Below are 13,835 nucleotides of genomic sequence, written 5' to 3'. Positions count from 1 at the left end.
CAGCTAAGGGATGACATTTTTATTACTTAGTGGAAGATAACATGCAGCATACTCAGCATTGTTTATTCTGTGTGTGTATATACATATGTATGTACATACATATAACATGCTGGAACATGAATTAATTAGATTCTATTTTCATTCACAACAAAATCCTTCAAATGCCTTGGCTGCTGAGTCAATGCATAGCTTGTTATCAACCAACAGGTGTGACGTCACACTCTCTTAATCTTTGCTGCGCATTAATAATTCATATCGCGCTTACTGTTCCTCTTTGCCTGCAGACTCTCAAACAAACGTGCTAGTGTGTGCATTAAAACAATAACTGTCGCGTACCTGCGTCGACATAAACACATATGGGCATACTTATGTACATATGTATGTATGTAAATACATATGAACATTTACATTCATGGCTTTGCTGAAATCTTATACGACTGCGAGCTTAAATATTACGCTTAAATGTATGCACTATTTTCTATAAATAGATATCATCTCTTATACAATAAGTATTTAAATGCATTTTGCATGCACATCTACATATTTACATGTTAATGTAAATATATACATATGTATGTATGTATAAATATGCAGACGAATCGTTTTTATGTCTGTATGTATCCTCTAAGAGAGCTAGCTTTCCGCAGTGTCATAGCAACCAGCTGTATGTCAATGCCGATTAACGTAATCAGTGCGCGAGCTACGCCATTAGCGTCACTTCCTATTACCATGAATGAGCCCAAATGACTAAAGTGGGAATTCATGTATTTTATGAACAAAGTGCCATAGGAAAAGTGACAATTATTAGCTCTCTAGGGCTCTCAAATTGTATATGGCAACAGCCGCAGTTGCACTCTTCAACGCAGAAACCAAATGAGCAATATCACAGCTTCACTTTTAGAAACTGCCTTCCGCTGTCCTCGGTTTATCTTGTATACAAATACGAATAAGACGGAAACAGAGCTTAGAATTTACATTAAAGTAGAGTTCAGAGCAGTTGTGCTTTGACGATCAAATAAAGAGCACTTGACTCTCAAAGAAAATATTGAATAAACTCAACTCAAAATATACACATACATACATATATAAATATGTATGTACATACATAAATATGCATGCACATATAAACATATGTACATACATGTATGTGTGCATTGTGGCGAATGCTCAAAAGGAAAAAGTAAATCTAGAAATCTTAAATAATAATTTGCATATGTATACATACATATGTATATATATACAAACATACATATTTTCATATATGTATGTATGTATACATAATACATACATAATTTGGCAAAGAGCAATAAAAATAACAGCTACCATGGTGTGTGTGTGTGACAATTTTAGTTTTCTTGCTCTGTAGACCGTCTTCGTTTCAAGCACGAGAGAACGAACGCAGAAATAATAGATAAAGCAAGGATAGACAACTAAGCAAAAAAATACGTCTTGGATCATTGACACACACAAATGCATACATACATAAATATGTATATGTATGCGTTGAATTTCTGTTGAGCTACGAGCATGTTTGTCCGAGCGTGAGAGTAAATTTGCGTATGCCAGTGTGTGTGTGTGTGCATGTGTGTGAAATATATAAGAGACCAAATGAGGAAACGCCGAGCTCAGTTCGTTGTGAAGTTTCTAGATGAGTACAGCTCGAGTACATTTCTCATGTAGTAGGTGAATAAGGAGTTGGCGATAATTGAATTGAATTAAAGGAATTTGGTGCGATTAGATTACATTTTAATAAGATGGATTACCAACCTGTAAGTTTCAACAATTATCCATAGCTAATTTATGACAGTCAAACAAGTGTACAAATATTTAAATATGTAAACGTTTAAATTGGATATTCGAATGCAGGTGAACACAAAATTCGAATTGCCCAAAAGTCCCGCTTCAACGCTGCACAACGATGAAAGCGATGATGATGTAGAGTATATCGGTACCATACTTCCACCTGGGGGCCAACAGACAATTATCGACACCAAGTGGAGTCCTAATCAAAATGCGGACACAATGGCTTCCTTATTGGCCACGCCACCATTATCGCCAGAGGAGACGCACACGCAACACACGCAAATGCCCATCCTGACAGCTATGCTGACACAGAATACATGCCCCAACTCAAACTTTGAGGTGCAAATACCCTGTTATCTGTGCAAGCGGCCATTCCATGATATCAAACAACTGCGTGACCACCTGACTATGCATGCCAGCCAATTACTCATACACCTACGGCAAGGCGCTACACATGTACCCAATCTCTATCCATTTCCTCCAACCTTTGCCACTGATCAAGGCAATCGTAACGGATTTGTTGAGGACGCTCCGCCGCAGTCACAAGAGCCACAGCCACAGCAACAGCAACAACAGCCGCAACAGGTGAAAACGACTCAAGTCGCCTGCGATAAGTGCGGCAAACTGTACATCTGCAAAGCATCCTTGAAGCTGCATCAGCGCCTGTATCACACACAACATCCCAACGAAAACCATGGTAGATGGTGGGCCGGAACGTCGTATAAATGTCATATATGCCGGAAGAGCTACAAGCGCGAATGTTTCCTCCAAAAGCACATCCGCTACAAGCACGGCTCACAACATTGCACAAATCCGCTGGACGAGGCTGTGCAGACTACGCCGTCTGTATCAAGTTCCGAAAAGCCGCAACGTTGTGTCTGGAGCACAAAAATGTTTAATGCCGTTGCCGCAGCCAACTACAATCCGGCCACAGAGACAGCGTCCAAGTACTTGCCGCCTGATACATCCGCAGCATCAGAGACGCAGAATCCTACTATGAAACCGCTTACAAAGCGAAAATACCCACTGCGTTCTCCCCACTTCAATCCGTGAGTGTCCAAGCAATCTACAATTGAATTCAAGTCATTAAAAACAAAAATGAAATCGTTATCTTTCAGTAACCTCTGGATCGACAATGATGCTTATATAGAATAGATGTATACGTATTTATAAATTTGAATACCTAAGTTAACATTTAATATTTCTCTGTGAAATACGTTTAAGGTTATCTTTTAAAAATATTCCTGGACAGCATAGCTGCCGCACATACCTACATAAGACATGTATGTATGTGTCTTTATATAGTATTAATATTATAATATTTATGATCATAAATAAGCTGATAAGCTTTCGCACAATCACTTGAATATTTTCAAATTGTGCTGAATTTCGAAAAGGCAATTCGAAATAAGTGTTGTAAGACACTCTGTTGATAAGGCAAAATTTGCAAAAGGCTACGAAATTCGAGCTGCGCAAAAATAATAAACAAAGCAGGCTCAGCATTACTTATTCGTTTAAAAGGAAACTCAAACCTTTTGCTGAATCGGCAGAAAAAGTTATTACAATTCCAATTACATTTAAAAGTCATTCAGTTGATATCTGAGCCCCAACGGAGCAACAACAGCGACGGGAAAACTTAATCTAATTTCAGTAAGTATAGTTTACAAAATATCCATATATCTTGTGTTGTGTAATACTTGTTTCGTGATCGATGAAATATTTGGCTTTAATTTTTGCTATAAGATAAACGAGAGTAAAAAAAAAATTAAGAACTGTCAATCATTTTTAAATGAAAAGAAGCAGAACATTTTTACGGATTTTTTTTTTTCTTTTTAAGAATTTTGAATTTTTGAAATAGCACAATCATATCATAATCACACAACTCTTATGAAATACATATATGTTGCGTGTTATATGAAATACTCGGCTTTACTTAAATATAAGGACAACGGAAAATTTTAAATACAACAAGAAAATATTGGATAATCAAATTCTTTCAAGAATTGTGAGTGCCAATTCATAATTATAATTATACCAATTTTGTAATAGACTTACATAGCTATAGAAATTTTGGCAACGAATTTAAATATGTATGTATGTATGTATATATACTTTCTTGCCAAAGAAATGTCAATACATACAGACATTTAAATATTTATGCATAAAGGAGGAATCTGAAATATCCAAAATGATCGTTTGGTTGTTAATTATATCATTGAATTAAAGATGATTTGATAATAATATAGGATTGTATTATTACAGACTAATCATAATATTAATAAATAAAAAAAAATTATATAAAATCAACAAAATATAGATATACACATAAACACAAATACATACATATGTATGTATGTATGTGTATATACATGGCACATTCTAAAATTCCGTTAAAGAAATCCGCTTGGAATATGATGAAATACGCTTACCATATGATATTTGAAAATAACTAAAATAAGATACACAAGCATATGTATGTATATGCATACATCTGCTCACAGTTATTTGACCAGTAAAAATAGATTTAAAAAAAAACCCTTGCTGGTGGTCATATTCCCGTTTCAAGTGCCTCCTTTATCCACACATTTTCTACCCAAAATACGCACACACACACAACCAACCACAGGCACAGGCTCACAAAAAAAAAAAAAAAACATTTAACGGCTCAAGTAAGCAGCTCTTATCGCTTGCAATGCGGCTCCGTTAGTCTTGTGCGCAGTTCTAATCTGTCAGGCGACGAGAACAGAGCTACGGAATAGTTCGTTCAGCTGTATTCGCAATTACACGAAAACATTACACAACCTAAGCATTTGATCAATATAATATAAGGACTTGGCAGCAGTATGGAGCTCAATATACACCCAAGTTTGGTATAATTATAAGAGTTCAAACTCTATAAGTGTATAGCATAATTGATTGATTTAGAACACTGATTCCATTGCAGACGCAATTCGACGGGCTGCGCTCAAAATTGTTATCGAATTCGATAAATCAAATTGTCATCTCAAGTGGTCAATTCGAAATGGAAAATGAGGAGACCGATCCTTATGAATATGGCATAAAGTGTTTTCTTTGCCAGAAACTTTACACGGACATTGATGAGCTGCAGGATCATTTACAAAACCATTCCATAGAGATCACTGAAAATACAGCTCTGAAATATTACAACTGTGATGTGTGTGGCAGGGGTTTACGCTCCGAGGAGGAATTGAAGAAGCACATAAAACGCTTTCATGGAACACATCTGATCAAAAAAGAGATCGAGGCTGGAAATCGATTCAAGTGCGATAAGTGTAGTGATATTTACATAGGTTCTGATTACTTGGAAAAGCACAAACAAATGGCACACAGTGTTAAAGATGGCACAGCACAGCCTCCGATACAAAAGGAACTCAAGATAATCACACGTATAATATCAGCGAAACCAAAATATGCACCGCGTTCACCTTTCTTTAATCCGTAACGTATATCGTGAATTTCTAATTTACGAAAAACTCAATCTTATTTATTTTTTAGAAATCGACTCAGTTGGGATGCGTGCTTATAATCATTTAACGAGATTAACTAATTTATATTAACTCAACAAATAAGTACCTGGAATTCAGAATCAACAAATGATAGTCACACTGACATGAGTTTTAATTTGATAAGCGTGGAATTGCTTCATACGAAATCATCATGGAACAATACTATTATTTGGAACAATACGTTATTTGGATTTGAATTTATTTTATTCTGCGGTATTAACTGGACCAATGTGGCTTCGGACTGTTAAGTTATATGAAGTTTCCATATGCAGGTCTATGAAACAAGAAAAGAAAAAGATTTTGTTTTTTTGAAATATTCCTAAATATACTATGTTAAATTATTTTAATAAACAGCAGGGTTTTGCTTTATTTAAAATTTTATTTTTGTCTATATGTATGGTATATGATTTATAGTATATAGTACAACATATGTTTATTTATTTCGCTCGCATGTTTAATACATTCCAATGCAATCAATTGATTATTCGCAATTCCTTGAATCGTAGAAAAGGTGTTTTGCATGTGTTTTCTTGAATTACCTAGATTTGCATTTTAGTTTTTGTCTTTTATATATTATGCATATTATATATATATATATAGATATATATAGAAATATCTATTAACTTTTAAGCTTAAGACAAACATTCCTTAGCAGTCCAATGCATTCTCACGCAATACCAGTTATATATACCTACTATTCCCAGTACAAACATTGAAATATAAGTTGGCTAACTACATACGTTATAACGAACTAACTGCACGCATATACCATCGTTATGTCAATCCAATACCTTATCGATAGCTATATATAAAATTATTATTTGGAAAATAAATACTATGAAAAAACAGCTGAAGCTAAGGCAATAACAAGCAAGAAACTAACTGTTAAGATTGGGAAACAGAATCAAAAGTAAAAAAAAAAAATGGTTTTCGTAAGTCTTTGTTTTTTGGAAACGCAAAGCACATGTGACTAAAAACAATATACAATTTGGATTGATTGCTATAATAAATAACTATGCTCTTCTAACTAGTATTTGCAGGCTACGAGAACTAAAATATATATTGTGACAGCGTTTTGCCTTTTATTGATTTTATTTTTATTGAAATTGTAAATTATTTTCAAGATGTGTCTGTGATTTTTCTTGTATTGTTTTCCTTTTTTTTAATATTTTTTTTTTAAGTGCAAAAAATCAACAAATAAATAAATACATGCACTTTATAAATTATCTATACCGCGGGTGACAACTATTTGATTTATGTTATCATATCTTTACGCCTTTTCTTTTAGAACTCTAGATGTGACTTAGTTCTAGTTAATATAGTTCACGTTCACTTGTTTACTTGTCTTACGCACATATCTTTGTATCGGGGAGGGGGCTGTATGAATGTACTTAATATGAATCTTAGCTGGTTGCCGCATCGCCCGCCTGGCCTGATCTGTCTGTCTATCTTTAGTCACCAGAGTTATTACTTTTCTTTTCTTGATGTTTTTAAGTTCGAAGAAACTCGTATTTATGCTGTATACAGTAGTAGTAGGATTCTCGACTTATGTACTATTTAACCTGAGCCCGAATGTGTTGCAAAAATTCATAATATGACAAACTAGATTCACTACGATCGTCCGTTAATCTCTCAATAAACTGTGCCTTAGCAGTGCTCGTATCCCTGCAAGAGAGCATAATTAGAGTGAATATTCCAGATTGTATTGATTAAGTCAGACTTACCTGATAATTTGCACTAGAGGCGGATAGGGCTTATCGTAATTCAGTCGCATTATAAAACGTTTCAGAGCATCGCTCTCGGCGCTGACTACGTTCGGTAGACCATATACGTAATCTGGTAATTCCGCCGTCGACCTTATGCCTGCGAATGAGAATGATTTATTAATGGTAATTATCTGCTGAAATTATCGCTGCGACTTACCCAGCAGAGCTTCCAGCACGTCAGTGGGTACATTGAGGCCCACATAGATCATTATCAGTGTGCCGCAATCCATCAGGAATATCGAACGTGAGTCCAGACTGAAAGTTACAAATGAAATATAGTGGTTAGCAATACGTTCAGATGATTCTCTCAAGGCTTAGGCCTTACTGTTCCGCAGATAGCTGAAGACGTTGCATCTCCGGCAGCAGCTCGTCATCGTCGTAATCATCGTCCTGCGTTGAGCTTATGTTAGAGTTGCGCACATGGTAGACGAGTGCATCGATTTTGTACAGCTCGGGGTAGATATACTTCATGAGCTGGTCCAGTGGCAACGTTTTCATGTTGTCCATGGCAAAGACGCGATCATCCAGACGCGTGCTGGTGCCCACGCGAAAAGCGGGCTAAAACGGCAAGGAAACAACAATTAATTAACAACCAACCATTGATTGCGCAATGGATAAAGCTTCTTACATGCTTGAGCAGCGCCAGAATGTAAAGCGGCAGCAGGGCCAAGCTACGTGGTGCTATCAACTGACCACTCTGGCCGGAGGGAAGATTTTGTGCAATCTTAAATGCATTGAACACGTCGATAGTCGCATTGATAAAGGCGTCCCTGGCATCCGATAGACTGGACGTTGTCGAACGATCCACGGCCATTTTGGAGAGCAATCCAATGATGGCTTCCGTATCAGCTGAATGCATTACCTCGGGCAGGGATGCAGTCACCGGGAGACATATGGTATGAACACGAATGCGTCGCTCGCCCTCGCTGTTCGTATAGAGCAGCGCGGCCTGGAAGCAAATCGTCTTCACATCGGTGAGGCTCTCCTCATACGATATTTGCATGCCATAGCCTGCATCCGGATTGACATTGGGTAGCGACAACAGATCCGTGCTGCGCACAAAGAAGTTGCCATGGAATGTGTGCACCTGCAGACCGCGTGTACAACGCAAACGCATCACCGCCTCGAAGCCAATCTTGCGGGTCAGATAGCGCTTGAAGCAGTGCTTAAACGAGTCCACCATATGCTGTTTGGTCTTCTGGAACAGGGGAAAGTGATGCACGCAGCCACCACTGTGTTTGCTAACGCCAGCTGCAAAAAATGAAATCGAATGAGTGTCAGAATTAGATCCGATTGGAGAACACTTACATATGGTGGCCATATCGCTATACTGTTGGTTCATCAGAAACAGATCGACTGCAATCTGATAGCCGGAGCACTCCAGAGCGAAACGCTTATAGAAATCTGTCGCTGGATTCAGATGCGGCACGTCCTTGGCCGAGCGATTGTTGGGATCTTCGCGCGGTTCCAGCGCTCCGGGTCCCTTGTTGGGAAGGCACGATTGAAACACCGTTATACGTCCACCAGATGCTTGCTGTGGAAAGTAAATTATTTAGAGTACACTTCCCATCTGATAGTTGCTAAGTATGCTTACCATCAATTTAAAGGCCACCTGAAGGGCCGCGCCTAACGCCGAGCCAGGATCATGGGTGTGAGCAAAGCGTTTGGGCAGCTGCTTCAGCAGATCCCTAACCAGTTCCTTGCACTCCTTGAGATTGACCAACAGACTGTCGGGACGCGGCAGAAAGGGATCATCAATATCCAGCAGCGTCATCTCATGCGGCTGATTCAGGCCCTCAGCCATGCTGTAGAAGTGCACGAAGCTGTCGTAGCATAAGAAACCCACTTGGGTGCGCGCATCGCCCGGCATCTCATCCAAATGGCGATTCAGCACCGAGCATGCCGTCTCCAGATAGCCGCTCTGTTGCGCTATAATCGACACATCGAACAGGAACAAATACATCGCCGGCTGGGGTGGACGCAACATGTATTCCGATGGCGCAATGAATTCAATAGTGCTGGATCGCACCTCGGGTCGTCGTGTCACATCGCCGTACGTCTTTGTAGCCGGATCAAACTGGAAGTCCTCGGGCACTACGAGCAGAGCAGAGAAGAGAACATTAACATTCATCATTATAATCAAATGGCGAGCTTCCTTTAACTTACGCTCGTTGACGCGATAGCAGAGATTGCATTTCCACATTTTGCTGTCCACGAAGTAGACAAACGGATTGATGTAGGTGCGGCACAGCCGGCAGCGCACTATATTGACGCACTGTATCACGGGCAGGCTCTGTGAAGTAGATAGATATTTAGATATTAACAAATGCCCCACTTTATATTTATAGTCGATGCTCTTACGTTGACATCTCGAAATGGATGAATGACTATGCCCAAGGGCAGGCGTGACTTTTGCAGCAGCGAATTGCTTTCCGGGATCTTGGTTAGGGTGCATCGTATGATGCTGCCACTGCAGTTGATAGACTCGTGGAACTGATTGTGCAGCACCACCTTGGGCGGCGCAATCGTGGCTGGCGACAGAATATGCCTGTTTTGCATCAGATCAATTGTGTCCTGACCCCACAGCCGACTAAAGCCCTGCTGTGCCACGCTCAGCGGCTGCTGCTGCGCCTGATACTGCAGCGGTGCGTTGCTATGCTGCTGCTGCTGTGCTCCGAACACGCCTGGAGCTGGTAGCTGCTGTTGCTGCTGCTGTGGTGGAAAAGCTTGCTTATATGGATATTGCTGCGGCTGTTGCTGTGGATGTTGCTGCGGCTGCTGCTGAGGATATTGCTGCTGCTGCTGTTGCTGTTGCTGCTGTGGCCGATCCGCTGTTGGTGGCGGTCCAAACGGCGGCAGCTGCACCTGCGATGGCATATTCTGACTGGTTGGCAGCGGCGGCGGCATAAATCCCTGCGGAGCACTCTGCATCATAGCATTGGCGGGCATGGCAGCCACGCCTGACTGCCAGAGCGGCGGCCGTTGCGCTGCTGGCGGCATTCCAGGCTGCGCTGCACGTGGCGCATTGTTGTTGGGTTCCGGTCCAGCTGGCGCAGGCGCCGGCACGCCATAGGGCAGCTTCTGCTCCGTTGGTGGCATTGGTCGCGTGGCCAATTTGGGCGCTGGCGTCACGCCGCCGCCAAACACACTCGCCTGACTTTTGTTGCTGGGCGCATTGGCATTGAATGGTGGCACCATGGCAGCCATGGAATTGGGTAGACTAGGCGCCGGTCCGCTCCCTGCCAGCAAAGTATTCGCACTCGAGGTTTGCAATTGTTGCGCGGAGCCAGACAGGCTGGAGACGCCGCGGTAGTCCTTACGCGCCAAGGATTGCCCAGAGCCGGGCCCGTTCAGAGGATTCGGATTCATGCTCATGCTCTGCATGCTGCTTGTCAAGTTGGACACTTGAGTGGCTGATTGCTGCAGCTTTGGTTGTTGCTGTTGCTGTTGTTGTTGTTGTTGTTGAGTTGGTGGTGGTGGCGATGTCAGCATTGTGGAGCCAGCCTGACTCATCGTTGAAACCATCTGACTGCCGGACAGCTGCGGGGTCATCGTTCCTGACGTCGCTAACGTAACAGGCAGTTGACCAGTGAACGACTGCTGAGCAGACACCGGTGGACCTTGGACTTGTTGCGCCGGCTTGGGTGCATAGCTGCCCAACGGAGCCGCCGCATACTGCGGCCTGGCCGAGTCGGCGTTAACCAGGCCAGGCGATGCCGTGCGCGAGGAGTTGGCACTCAATGCACCATTGCTGCCATTGGTCACAGGTGTTCCTGGTGCTGCTGCTGCTGCTCCTGCTACTGTTGTTGTGGTGGAAGTGACAGGTGTGGGTCCGTTTAGCGTGGGTGGACGCAGGTGTGCGGGCAGATTGCTGAGCGGCGTCGTTGCTGGCGGCGCTGCTGCTGGACCATTGCTCATAGCTGGTGGCAAAAACTTGCTCATCACATTGCTATTAAATTGAGGCGGCGGCGGTAGCTGAGCATTGCCACTGGGCGTGGCATTTATGGGATACTGCGTTGGCTGTTGCTGGAATTGATTCAGTGGCTTTGGAGGGGGCAACAATTTTTGCTGCTGCTGCGGCGGCGGCTGCTGAGACGGTGGTTGCTGCTGTTGCTGCTGCTGCTGTTGCACGTAGAGTTGTTGCTGTTGCAATTGTTGCTGCTGGTGCAATTGTTGCTGCTGCTGCTGCTGTTGCAGTTGTTGCTGACCATTTACCAAGCTGCCATTTGACGCCGCCGGCACAAAATTTGTATTGTATGCTGACATTCTTCTAATTCATGGAATGCAGCTGCAAAGAGATGGAATAAGGAAGGAAATATTAGTACAGAGTTCTTCAGAGATTGATTGATTTCCTTAACAGTCTACATTTTATGCCGTGCAATGCCGGTTAGCATATCAACGTTATCGAATTGATGTGTTAGGCCAGTACGTGAAGGTCACAGCAATTGAAGAACTGTTCTTACTATTGTTGCTGTTGTTGTTGTTGTCTTATCTTATCAATTCAATGGCAAAAACCTTATGAAGCCAGAAATAGTTGACTCAACACAGCATAATCGCTGTCAAACGTGCTCAGATAACAACAACAACAACAATCGAGACAATGAACGAGAACACACGCTTTATAATAGACTGGGGCAAATAGATATGAACTAGTTTTAATGTCACATTTCCTGAAAACTATTCTATGCATATTAGAGGCATTGTTTATTTAGCTTGGCGCCATTTTTACTCTTTATTCAGTTAAATAATAAATCGAGTGTAAATCAATAACAACAAATGTTATATGATATTGGGTGAGTGAGTGGCCAAGGTAACAAGCTAACGGTACTAGGTCTATACACCTTTTGAATTTCGAATGTGGCTGCGGCCAGCCAACGAAGAGAACTGAGCTGAACTAACTAATTGTCATTTGCATTGCACTTTGCGTATCGAATTTTATTTCATTTCTTTGACGTCAATTTTTTATGGAGAAAAGCTCTAATTTACATTATATGAACACGTTTACATGGAGTACTATTGGTTGGTCAATCGCTATGTAGCATTGAAACTACATTATTAGCATAAATATAGAACAAATTCAAAGCTATGTAGAAACCTTTTAGCCCTTCAGCTATGAACATTTCTAGATGCGCCGTGATCCCTTACTTATCAAATTTTTATCACATTAACACTCTTCTTTTGTTATATACAGATAAGGTCACCTTAATTTTATATGAGTTTTGGCAGCAATTATGCATATATGTATTTAGATAACCTGAACAATAATTATCATATGCATATGTAGGTATATAAGATAAATATAGCTGACTGACATTCGTGAACTAGTTCACTTTGGCTAATTATAATCTGCCAGCACTAATGTAAATGCGGTGGCCTGCATCTTAGTGTATTTAAAGTTCGACTGCCCGCAGATAACTGTTTTTTCTTAATTTACTTATTTTTTTTTTTTTTTTTTTTTTTTTTTAAGAACGTATTACATGCTACGTGGAAGCGAACAAAAGCGAAGACGAATTCGTTGGTGGAATTGATAAAGCGTTTATTGAACTGAAAAAGCGACAATGGACATGAGTTGAGGCTTGGAATGCTGATCTGTTGCATATACTGTTGCTAATAAGCAGCAAAATGAAATGCTTTATCACAGACAATTGGCCATGTGATAAGGAAAACAACTATTCGCATGCATAATACAAAAGCAAATTGGCTCTATTAGCAAATGTTGATGACGTCGTTATACGTCGTCGTCGTCGTCGTCGCCACCGGCCCGTAGACATAGTGGAAAGGCATTTCCCATTTATATTAAGCTTACCTTTCTTGTTGTCAATGTTGCCAAACTAATGGGATCGTTGGAAAAAGGGCGTTGGAACGTGTGTTCTACTGTTTGTATGTGTGAGTGTGTGTGTTTCACTTTGTGTACTTGACCAGCACTTGCACTTTGTAGTTGGTTCTTCTTCTTGCTCTGCTTTCGTTAATTGACTGATGAAGCATGCACACACTTTTCACTGCGTTTTTGTCTAATGCTACTGCTGCTGCTGATATATTCTCTTTCTTTTGTGTCTGCAGTTGCAGTGGGGCGGTTTCTGTTAACAATTCTTTTCCAATTGGCACGCAACAAACGAAATTTATATTACATATATATTTTTTTTGTAGCTGACAATGAACAACGGCGCTGCCTTGCGGGCCTCGGCCTCTATCTCGCACACCCAATCCACTCTCGCTCTCTTTTACTCACTGAGCGATTTTCGCTGATGTGTTTGCTGCGTACTTCTTGGAATATCTTAAATCCGTTCCAGCACCGATTCACCGTTTAATTTAATGGACCAATTGCGTGCAAATCTTTTCGCATTGCAATTTCAGCCTCTTAATACACCTAAACACTAAAATTTAGAGCCACGTCAATTTTATGAATAGGCTGGCATCACCAACAAATGTCAAATAAGCGGTGTTGCCACCTCACTCAAATAAGGTTCAAATGAACACGATTCTTGAGCCCGCCAAGTCACAAACTTTGAAAAATCAAAGAATTTTATTTATTTGCAGTAACAAGTTTCATTTTGCGATATAAGTATAATGGCTGCTTTAAATTCTAGGCGGTGTGTGTGTATTATTCTCGTTTAACTTCTAAAGAAATTCGTAAAAATATATGTATATATTGCTTTCATTCGTAATTAGATTTCAATATAATTTTGTTTTTTCATATATTCATTTATTTACGAGGCTGTCAGCGCATTGGATATTCTAT

The 13,835-nt window shown here is 40.7% G+C and overlaps 2 protein-coding genes across 3 annotated transcripts; one reads left to right on the top strand and one right to left on the bottom strand.

The window, feature by feature from the left end:
* The first annotated feature begins 543 nt into the window (after nt 1-543).
* LOC108615411 (Linking immunity and metabolism) lies at nt 544-5,711 on the top strand. Its single transcript, XM_089469543.1, has 4 exons — nt 544-1,769; nt 1,867-2,852; nt 2,922-3,453; nt 5,320-5,711. Exons 1-3 carry the CDS (start codon nt 1,755-1,757, stop codon nt 2,956-2,958), a joined length of 1,038 nt encoding a protein of 345 aa, XP_089325669.1. The 5' UTR covers nt 544-1,754; the 3' UTR covers nt 2,959-3,453; nt 5,320-5,711.
* A 144-nt stretch (nt 5,712-5,855) lies between these two features.
* Nucleotides 5,856-13,526, bottom strand: Sec24AB (Protein transport protein Sec24AB). 2 transcript variants are annotated; one of them, XM_018009850.2, is made up of 10 exons: nt 12,903-13,526; nt 9,458-11,384; nt 9,263-9,389; nt 8,691-9,190; nt 8,405-8,630; nt 7,725-8,347; nt 7,422-7,654; nt 7,254-7,351; nt 7,055-7,193; nt 5,856-6,995 (listed from the first exon to the last, which is right to left on the bottom strand). In XM_018009850.2, the coding sequence occupies exons 2-10, from the start codon at nt 11,360-11,362 to the stop codon at nt 6,884-6,886; spliced, it is 3,963 nt and encodes a 1,320-aa protein (XP_017865339.1). In that variant the 5' UTR covers nt 11,363-11,384; nt 12,903-13,526; the 3' UTR covers nt 5,856-6,883. The 2 variants fall into 2 exon arrangements, with proteins under 2 accessions (XP_017865339.1, XP_017865340.1); XM_018009851.2 differs by having other exon boundaries at nt 13,326-13,526.
* Between the last annotated feature and the right edge of the window lie 309 nt (nt 13,527-13,835).

Source organism: Drosophila arizonae, chromosome 5, assembly GCF_054131065.1.
Source record: "Drosophila arizonae isolate 15081-1271.41 chromosome 5, UAZ_ARI_1.0, whole genome shotgun sequence".
Classification (NCBI taxonomy): Eukaryota; Metazoa; Arthropoda; class Insecta; order Diptera; family Drosophilidae; genus Drosophila; species Drosophila arizonae.
This window is presented reverse-complemented; position numbering and strand designations above follow the sequence as displayed.

Bases quoted from the DNA above. Each gene is read 5' to 3' on its own strand.
- Sec24AB (XM_018009850.2), bottom strand. From the start codon at position 11,362: ATGTCAGCATACAATACAAATTTTGTGCCGGCGGCGTCAAATGGCAGC. The intron at 8,348-8,404 runs GTAAGTGTTCTC...CATTTTTTGCAG, and splicing joins TAGCGATATGGCCACCATAT to CTGGCGTTAGCAAACACAGT. The intron at 7,352-7,421 runs GTAAGGCCTAAG...TGTAACTTTCAG, and splicing joins CTTCAGCTATCTGCGGAACA to TCTGGACTCACGTTCGATAT.
- LOC108615411 (XM_089469543.1), top strand. The intron at 2,853-2,921 runs GTGAGTGTCCAA...GTTATCTTTCAG, and splicing joins CGTTCTCCCCACTTCAATCC to TAACCTCTGGATCGACAATG.